The sequence below is a fragment of the Panthera onca genome, chromosome B1 (genome assembly GCF_046562875.1).
Source record: "Panthera onca isolate mPanOnc1 chromosome B1, mPanOnc1 haplotype 2, whole genome shotgun sequence".
In the NCBI taxonomy this organism is placed as follows: Eukaryota; Metazoa; Chordata; class Mammalia; order Carnivora; family Felidae; genus Panthera; species Panthera onca.
The window spans coordinates 155,148,463-155,157,968 of NC_138342.1; the positions used below are offsets into that span (position 1 = coordinate 155,148,463).

Sequence of the window (9,506 nt, forward strand, 5' to 3'; positions counted from 1 at the left end):
GCCAGAGAGAGGCAGAGAGGGAGACACAGAATCTGAAATAGGCTCCAGGCTCTAAGCTGTCAGCACAGAGCACCATGCGGGGCTCCAACCCATGGACTGCGAGATCATGACGTGAGCCGAAGTCAGACACTTAACTGATTGAGCCACTTAGGCGCCCCTCACTAAATATTCAGACTGTAGCATAATGGCTACTTGTTTTTAAGAGTTACACACAAAATATTTGACACAAATTGGCTTCTCTTTGGGATCTATCAGAAGAGAAGAACCATGTTTGTGAGTTATGTAATATTATTAGTTATATACATATTAGTTATGATGGGTATTTAATCACTGTTACTGCTGGGTTTAAAATATATATGTATGTGGGCTGCCTGGCTGGCTCGCTCAGTAGAGCATGTGGTTCTTGATCTCAGGATTGTGAGTTCAAGCCCCACTTTGGGCCTAGATCTTACTTAAAAAAAAAAAAGTATAGGGGCGCCTGGGTGGCTCAGTCGGTTGAGCGACCAACTTCGGCTCAGGTCATGATCTCACAGTTTGTGAGTTCGAGCCCCGCGTCGGGCTCTGTGCTGCCAGCGCAGCACAGAGCCTGGAGCCTGCTTCTGATTCTGTGTGTGTCTCTCTCTGCCCCTCCCCCGCTCATGCTCTGTCTCTCTGCCTCAGAAATAAATAAAAATTTAAAAAAAGTATATATGTGTGTATATATATATATACACACACACACATTCATACATACACACATTTATATGTGAATGAACACATACACACATATATGTATGTAGTATATATATTTGTGTGTTGTATAACATTTAGTAATATAGCATTTCACCACAAACTACATTAGAAGCCAATTTTCTAAGACATGGCTGTTTTGAAATCCGAGTTCACAATCATTACTAACAAACAACCATTGGAACTTTATGGCCTATGCACATTTTGCAACACACCCCTACCTTACTTCACTTGGGAGACTGAATGGTGCCATCACATAGTCTTGGATTTAAATTTCAAAACCCTGCCTAGGGGTTGCTTAGTCTTCCTCCACAGCTCACAGCTCTACCCCAAGGTTCCTTAAAAGATAAACCAAGAGCAAAGACAAGCCTGTGACTTCTTTAAAACTCTGTTGATGATTTTTCCCTAACACCCTCCCTCTGTTTCTCACGGAAGCAGAGTGAGCAAGGACAAAAAGGGAACACCCTCTCCATAGTGTTGACCAAAGCAGGGGCCCCCTGGAAGGGTGACCACACGGCTCTGAGCAGCAATCTGGGATCCTAAGTAGGCAGGAGGACAGCAGGGAGCCTTCTCACAGAATTCTCAGATTGAAAAATCCAGGAAGCAGCTCCATTCTGGAGATTAAGCATCCAGGACTCTAAGACTTTCTTCCCAGAAGGAAACCCCTCTCAGGCGAGCACTCCTCAGCCACCTTCTCTGTCCTCTGAACCTTTGTCCCCACCAGTGACCCTTACTTATTGCTCAACCCATATCCTATGCTGAGACAATTTCTAAGAGTGAGTTGAAGCTGTGTTTATATGACTAAAACAAAATACTTCTGACTTTATTATTTTCAAATACAATATTCCATGTTTATACATAGTATTACCACATTACTCTTGAACTGGGTGTCATAAGAAAGTGTTGAGTGTAGATTTTTGTAAAAGGGGAAGGTGGATAGGGTCTCCTACGGAGTGAAGATTGTTTACCTTTCTTCCTTACCTTTCTTTACCATATCACAGGCTTGGGAAGATTAAATGAAATAATAAAGGTATGACACAGCACAAGGCAGTCAGATATGTGCAATTGTTTTTACTGGTATTTCTAGAAGGATGATTGACACACAGCAGGGGCTGTCATTATGGTTACTATATCTATCTGTTTTCCATATCTAGACACTCCTTACCTAGTCTATTCTCTTAAATGATCCCTGGTTTTATCCAGTGGTGTTGTTTGTATCAATGATCATTTGCAAGTTTCTGCAAATAATGTGAATGGAGAACCAGAAAACAAAATTGAAGTGGGGAGTGACACCCAGAAGTATATTCAAGCTGCTATACACAATTCAAGCTGCTTGTTCCTGGGTTGATAGCCCTTCTTGGGTCATAGCCTCCTATAAGGTCCTACCCTTTCTTGGGTCACTCAGCCTCCATAGCCTCTCCCCATTCTCACTCTTCTGTGCCCAATAAAATGACCATCCAGTTTGAAGATAAGAATTTTCTATCTCTACTTCAAAGTCCACCTGCAAGGTGCTTTTAGCCATTGCCCTGAAATGAAAGAGGAAAAATCATTCATATATTTATTCATTTATCCAACAAATATTTACAGGTACAAGGGTGGGCATTAGGGATACAACCATAATAAGATACAGTCCCTGCCCTCCAGGGGCTTACAGGCTGGAGGGGGAAAGCTTCCAATCAAGGAAGGGGTAACTCCTAGGTATCTGGATTGGACAGTTGTGTTAATGCTCATACCACCCATCACTGAGACTGGAAACGCAGCAGGACATGCTAGGTGCGAGAGACCTGTAGGAGTACCAGTGTACATATTCAGAAGAGAGCTGAATTTATGAGCCAAGAGCTCAGGAGGGACAGCGGGGCAAGAGATATAAAACCAGCAATTGAAGATGTAGGTACTGATTGCCTAGGAAGTGGGACAAGAACAGAACCCTGGAGACTTCTGTTATGTAAAGCATGGCCTTTACATATAAATGTCTTCCCTTTTAAAGACATGCTGACGAGACATAGAAATATTATTGGGTAGGGGCACCTGGGTGGCTCAGTTGGTTGAGCGTCCAGCTTCAGCTCAGGTCATGGTCTCACAGTTTGTGAGTTTGAGCCCTGTGTCGGACTCTGTGCTGACAGCTCAGAGCCTGGAGCCTGCTTCAGATTCTGTGTGTCCCTCTCTCTCCGCCCCACCCCTGCTTGTGCTCCGTCTCTCTCTTTCAAAAACGAATAAACATAAAAAGAAAATTAAAAAAAAATTTTTTTAAAGAAATATTGTTGGGTAAATATCTCTAGAAAAAGAACAGTAAGGGGCTCCCAGCTGGCTTAGTTGGTAGAGCACATGCTCTTGACCTCGGAGTCATAGGTTCCAGCAGCATCGCATGTAGGGTGTAGAGAAAAGAAAAGAGAACAGTAAGTTCAACCAGCAAGAAAAATGTATTTAGGGGCGCCTGGGTGGCTCAGTCAGTTAAGCGTCCGACTTCGGCTCAGGTCATGATCTCGCGGTATGTGAGTTCAAGCCCCGCATCGGGCTCTGTGCTGACTGCTCAGAGCCTGGAGCCTGTTTCAGATTCTGTGTCTCCTTCTCTCTCTGACCCTCCCCCGTTCGTGCTCTGTCTCTCTCTGTCTCAAAAATAAATAAACGTTAAAAAAATTAAAAAAAAAAAAAAAAAAAAAAAAAGAAAAATGTATTTAAATGATAGATGGTCCCTGGCTTTGAATGGTTTGATTTAGGATTAACCATCAACTTTACAATGGTGAAAGGTGATTCATATTCAGTAGAAACCATACTTTGAGTTTGGAATTTTGATCTTTTCCCAGGCTGGCAATATGTAGTACAACACTCTCTTGTGATGCAGGCCGGGGAGTCACAGCTCCCAGTCGGCCACACAATCACGAGGGTAAACAGCTGATAGTTACAACCATTCTGTATCCACACAACCATTCTGTTTCTCACTTTTTTAAAAAATTCAATACATTATATAAGCTATTCCACACTTTATTATAAAATAGGCTGTGTGTTTGATGATTTTGCCCAACCGTAGGCTAATGTAAGAGTTCTGAGCATGTGTAAGGTAGGCTAGGTTGAGCTATCTATCATGGTCGGTAAGTTAGGTGTATTAAATGCATTTTTGACTTACAATATTTTCAATTCATGGTGTGTTTATCGGGACATAACCCCATTGTGAGTTGAGAAAGATCGGTAGCTGATTCCCTCCCTCTTCATGGGAATAGACTGAGGAAAGGCTACAGCAGATGGACCTGCACGTAAGTAAAGATAATTTATAACAACATTGTTTGTAAGAGCAACTTCATCCATTTGGGATTCTCATGGAGGCTTCGGCACCAAGGCACAATCAATTATTAACTCCATTTCTAGCTCCTCTCCCCTCTCTGGAGGATGGTCAATGGGGCTGAAAATTCTAAGCTTCTAATCATGGCTTGGCCTTTCTGGTGACCAGTCCCCATCCAGGAGCCCATCCAGAGTCCCCTCAATAAAACAAAAGATGCTTCCAGTGCTCTTATCACTCAGGAAATTATAAGGGTTTGAGGAGCCCTGTGTCAGGAACATGGAGCAGAGACCAATGTGTATTTTTCTATTATCTTATAACCAATGTTGGTATAAAACACATTGCCAGTTATTTTAACCAGATCATCAGATGCTGTGGATCAAGGTACAAGACTGTCAGATTTATACCCTTTATGTAACTTCCTCATGTTTTTCCCTTAAATCTTATCTTTTCTCTTGCAATGATGGAAATTAAAGCCTTAAAATGAAGAGGGTCTACGAACTTGTTTTCAGGGACAGAAAGAAAGGGTGAATGTATGGAGACCATCTTTCTAGAGCCAATCTTAGAGGAAAGAGGAACCCAACAGTCTGGATAGGCAATGGCAATTACCAAGGGTGGGGGGGATGGTGGGTATGGGGAAGTGAATCCCTGGGACCTGCTTGGCTAAAAAGGAGAGTTTGAGAGAAGCCTGCCTCAGCATGTGAACTTTCCCCTGGGGACTTAGGAGAAAGAAGATCCTCAAATGCAGTGATAAATAAGCTTTGCAGAGTAATAGGATTAAATTTGAAACTGTTACAGGTGAGGTGTGACTAGCCCATTCTTGTATCCCAGAGAACTAGTCCTTTTTTTTCATTCAACAAGTATTATTTTTACCTTCATTGTCACTAAAATAGCAGAAAGGAACACCTCTGTTCTCTTACTTTATGTTGATCTTAGAACACTGAAAATGCTTATTCTCCATTGCTCTTAAAACAACACTGAAAGCTGCAAAAGAGGGAAGATTACCTACTCCCTTTTCTTCCCCTTTTTCCTCTCCAAGTCTAACAACTTACTACATTTAATTCCAGTTTTACCTACTTTTTTCCAGAAAAATTATCAACAAAAATGTATGGATCTCCTATAGGCAGGAACCCATAGATTCACTGAAGTGTAAGATTCCAGCTTTGCTCTCAGGAAGTTTGCAGTCCTGTCAGGGCACAAATAATTACATCCAGGAATGAATACAAATGTCCAAGAACATATGTTTAATGCAAAATCTGAGGTCTCAATAATAATGGCTTCAGGAATCCAGCTGAGGCAGAAATCCCTGAGGGTTAAGACACTCAAGCTTCTTGGAGAAGGTAGACCTTGAAGGATAGGCTAGATGTAGAGAAGAAATAGAGTGCATGAGGCTAGTGTAGGGTGTGAGGCAAGACCAGACAGTGTGGGGCATCTTTGTGGAATAATGAGGGACCTGGTTCCCTGGAGAAGAGAAAAGGAGACAGCAGTCATTGGCTAAATCAATTTCTTTTTTTGTTTATTTATTTTTGAGAGAGACAGAGACAGAGCATGAGTGGGGGAAGGGCAGAGAGAGAGCGAGACACAGAATCAAGAGCAGGCTCCAGGCTCCCAGCTGTCAGCACAGAACCCGACTGGGGGTTCGAGCCCACAAACCGTGAGATCATGACCTGAGCCAAAGTCAGACGCTCAACCAACTGAGCCACCCAGGCGCCTAGGCTGAAGCAATTTTTGATTTGTCAAAGCCTAAAGTAGGATTACTTCCAGATTAACAGAAACTCTGCTGCAAACATACCCAGCAGAGCATGAGAGGGATATAACAAACCATCTGATGGCTGGGCCATGCCAGCTGAATATGGAATCTTGTGGGATCAGGATTTTATTCAGGGAAGGCTACAGTATCTGCATACCTGCCCCGTCTCCTTGTGTCTCTCTGCCGAGTAGGGGCCAACGCAAGAGGGAACTTACAAGACTCCATTGCTCCTGCTCCTGCAAGCTCAGCTCGTATCTTTTTTTCTCTTGTTCTCCCCATCTTCCCCTCTTCCCTTTCTTGCTCACGGCCAGATGTCCAGGAGATATCCTTTCTCACTGTGAGTTTTGGTTGGAATGTCAACCAAATATGTTGCCTTTGCCTTTTTAGAACGAATGTGTGCATGCACAGATTAGTAGTGAGTGAAAATATGGGAACTCTACCTATGCTCACCTGACCTGAGAGTCCCAAGTCTCGAAACCAGGCCCTAATACCTTTCTGGTCTGTGAACTTGGGCTGGCACGTAAACTGCCTGTTCTTCGGTTCCATTTATTTGTAAAACGGAGATGCTAATGCCTCCCTACCTACCTTGCAGAATTTTCTTGAGGTTCAAATGAAATTATGGTTGTGAAAGCACTTTGGAGACTAACAAACTTATTATTAGCTCAAGGTGAAGATTGCATGGGGGTTAAGGGTGGTCATATTGAGAAGTCTCATTAAATCCCATCCAGCCCTACAATTTGATAAAGCTGTTTTGTGTCATTAAAATAAGTTTAATTATATGGCTTCCTCTGTGATGTTTTGGTGGCTGTCACTTGAACGATGTGTTTTTCCTCCCTAGATATCCCTGAGTGCAGAACTCAGCCCTGCTCTACAAGTTCCTGCTCATCTCGCCTGGTCTCCTCATGGGTGGGCAGGGCTCCCAGCCACCGAAGCAGCAACGAAAATCCTCACACAGCATCTCCAGAGGCACTCTGGGCTTCAGGCAATACCCATCCAGGCTCCAGATCCGGAGTCAGTTTAAACCTGTGAAAGGATTTCGATAGAAATGACAAGGTGCTCTACACATTGGAGAGTTGGATAGTACTTGGCTCATCTATTAGAAACTTTCTGCTTAGGTACCTTCTTGGGATAGCGAATTCTACAGTATTTCAGTGAAAGGTATTCATGGCATAAGTGCTGACATATTTACACACTTAGATACAAATGTGATGATAGATACCATGTGGTTGATAAAGGGACACAGGTTAGCAGGGATGGCCTGCTTTTGAGGAGGCAAAAGGGAAAGGGCCTGTTGTTGTTCTAGAACCCAGGAAGAGCTGTAGCCACAGGAGAGGGGCCATCCAACAGGATGTATTCTGTGTGGTGCAGGAACACAGCCACTTCAGAAACCAAGGCCTAGTGGGGAAGGAAGAGGGAGAAGACCCAACCCCTCTCACTCCCTGGCCCTCGACACTGACAGTGCTTGGCTTTGGTCAAACCTATCTGGAAGTCAGAGAACAAAGAAGCCTGGGGAGAAATGTGGCCAGGAGTGGGTCGGAGGGGTGTTTCCCAAGAAGGAATTACATTTCCCAAGAAGGAATTATAACTGATAGTCAAGCAACGTAAGTGGGCTCGAAAGAGTAATTTGGAAAATAGAAAATGTTACTTAGCTGCAAAAGTATTAGTCATACATTCTAAACTAAACCACCTACTCATGTACCATTTCAAGGTCCCAGAAGTTACCATTCTAAGATACTAATTTACCTAAGTAAAGCAGAATGATAGAAAAATAAATGTTTGTCAATCATGCAATGCTGAACATGTTATGTTATTATATTGCATACCATAACATGTACTAATATACACATATTTGAATGTTTAAAATATTCAAATTCCATGGTCTGGAAGCATGGCCCAGGATACAGTGGTTTGGATGCCCAAATGATTGGTGTAGGACAAAACATGACCAGCTTACATTTGATTAATTTGCACCACCCAAGGTGACACTAATACAGGACTTTGAGGCAGAGAAGAAGGAAAACACACCCAGGATGAGACCTTGTGTTCTTCCCATGGGGCAAAGCAGCTGGCTATCAGTTAAGATTTCTTCTTCCTGAAGGCTGAGCCCTCATGGTCGGCCCCCAGGAGTCAGGTGCAGCTGTGTAGCTGGGATGGCCTACAGCTTCTGCCCTGCTTTGCCCCACTGGCCCCCCTGGGTTATGTCAGGATCCAGTCACATTGTGGGCATATGTTTGAATGAACCAGTCTAGAGTATGTCCCCAGTATCTTCTGAAATAAACCAGAATCCTCTGGGGCAAGGACCTATCAAGAGAAAGAAGGGCTCGTCTAGTACAAGTGGTTTTATCTTAAGCTGTATTTGAGTTACCTATTCCTATAAAACAAGCCACACCCAAACTTACAACAAGAGCCTGTTATTCCCCTCATAAATATGCAGTTTGGGAGGGTTCTGGGGAAGAACTTGTCTCTGATCCACACAACACCCTCTGGGTATTCCCAACAGAGGGATGGAAGAGCCAATTCCAAGATGGTGTAGGGGCACGGTTGGGAAGTGCATGCTAGCCTTCCACTGGGTACTCAGCCAGGGCTGAGGGCAGGAGCCACTGTTGTTCTTCATTTGGGCTGGGATTACCTAGCATGGGGGTTGGGTTCTAAGGATGAGCATCCCAAGAGAAGACAGGTGGACTCTGAATCACCTCTTTTGTCTTAGCCTTGGAAGTATCTTGGTGTCACTCCATTGTTCCCTGGAGACCACAGAGGTTTGTCCAGTTTCAAGCAGAGCGGGCATAGAGTATGGAGAGTTGCAAGGTTCTGGAAGAACATGTGGGATGAGAAAGAGAATTGTGACCATTTTGGAATAGACTGTCTACCTCAGGGTAATGGTTCCCTGTGTGCCCCTTAATTATCATTGGTCACAGCACAGTTATATGAACTAGGTACACCCATGGAATTAGTCTGCTTGGGCAGCATAACAAAATACTACAGACTAAGTGGCTTATATAGCAGACATTTATTTTCTCAAAGTTCTGGAGGCTGGAAGTCCAAGATCAAGGTGTTGGCGTGGTTGGTGTCTGGTGAGACCTCTCTCTTTGGGTTGCCTTTTCTTTGTGTGCTCACATTGCCTTTCCTTGGTACTTGTGGAGAGAAAGAGAGAGAGATTTCCCTGGTGTCTCTTCTAAGGACACAATCCTCTCAGATCAGGACCCCACTCTTATGGCCTAATTTAACCCTAACACTTTTTTGTTGGCCTGATCTCCAAATACTGTTAGTCTAGGGGTTAAGACTACAACATATGAATTTGCATGGGGACACAAGCATTCGGTACATGACATCCCCCATAGTGATATGAATTAGATGACAATTGATAAAGATAAATTTATATTGATATTCATTAATTCAAGAGAACTTTATTGAACACCTACCTTGTGCCAGGCACTCTGCTAGGCTCTGGGTATATAGGTAGGAGAAAAAAACCTTCCTACCTTTAGTGGGTTTATAACCGGGGGGGGGGGGGGGGGAGACAAAACAGCCATTAAAAGAGAGTGGTAGCTACAAGTTGTGCAGGCTGCGACAGCTCTGGGAAGGGACAAATAAATCGCTCCTTGTGGAGCTGCACAAGTGATGTCCAAGCAGAAACGGAGGATGAGTAGTGTTGAGCAGTAAATGGGAGGTGGGTCAAACAAGGGGAGGCATTCGAGAGAAAGGAATGAGCCATGCAGAGACCCAAGGCAAAACTAGGGTGACCGCCATTCTGGT

At 43.7% G+C, this 9,506-nt stretch overlaps 1 protein-coding gene across 2 annotated transcripts in view; it reads left to right on the plus strand.

Moving 5' to 3' along the window:
- Positions 1-7,544, plus strand: part of FBXO16 (F-box protein 16) — a 57,141-nt gene extending 49,597 nt beyond the window's left edge. The window contains exons 8-9 of one of the 2 annotated variants that reach the window (XM_078445572.2): positions 6,065-6,090; positions 6,592-6,704. In XM_078445572.2, the coding sequence (XP_078301698.1) occupies positions 6,065-6,090; positions 6,592-6,601 (36 nt within the window). In that variant the 3' untranslated portion in view covers positions 6,602-6,704. Of the gene's footprint in view, positions 1-6,064; positions 6,091-6,591 lie in introns of both variants that reach the window. The other variant, XM_078445571.2, reaches the window with a different exon arrangement.
- The last annotated feature ends 1,962 nt before the right edge of the window (positions 7,545-9,506 follow it).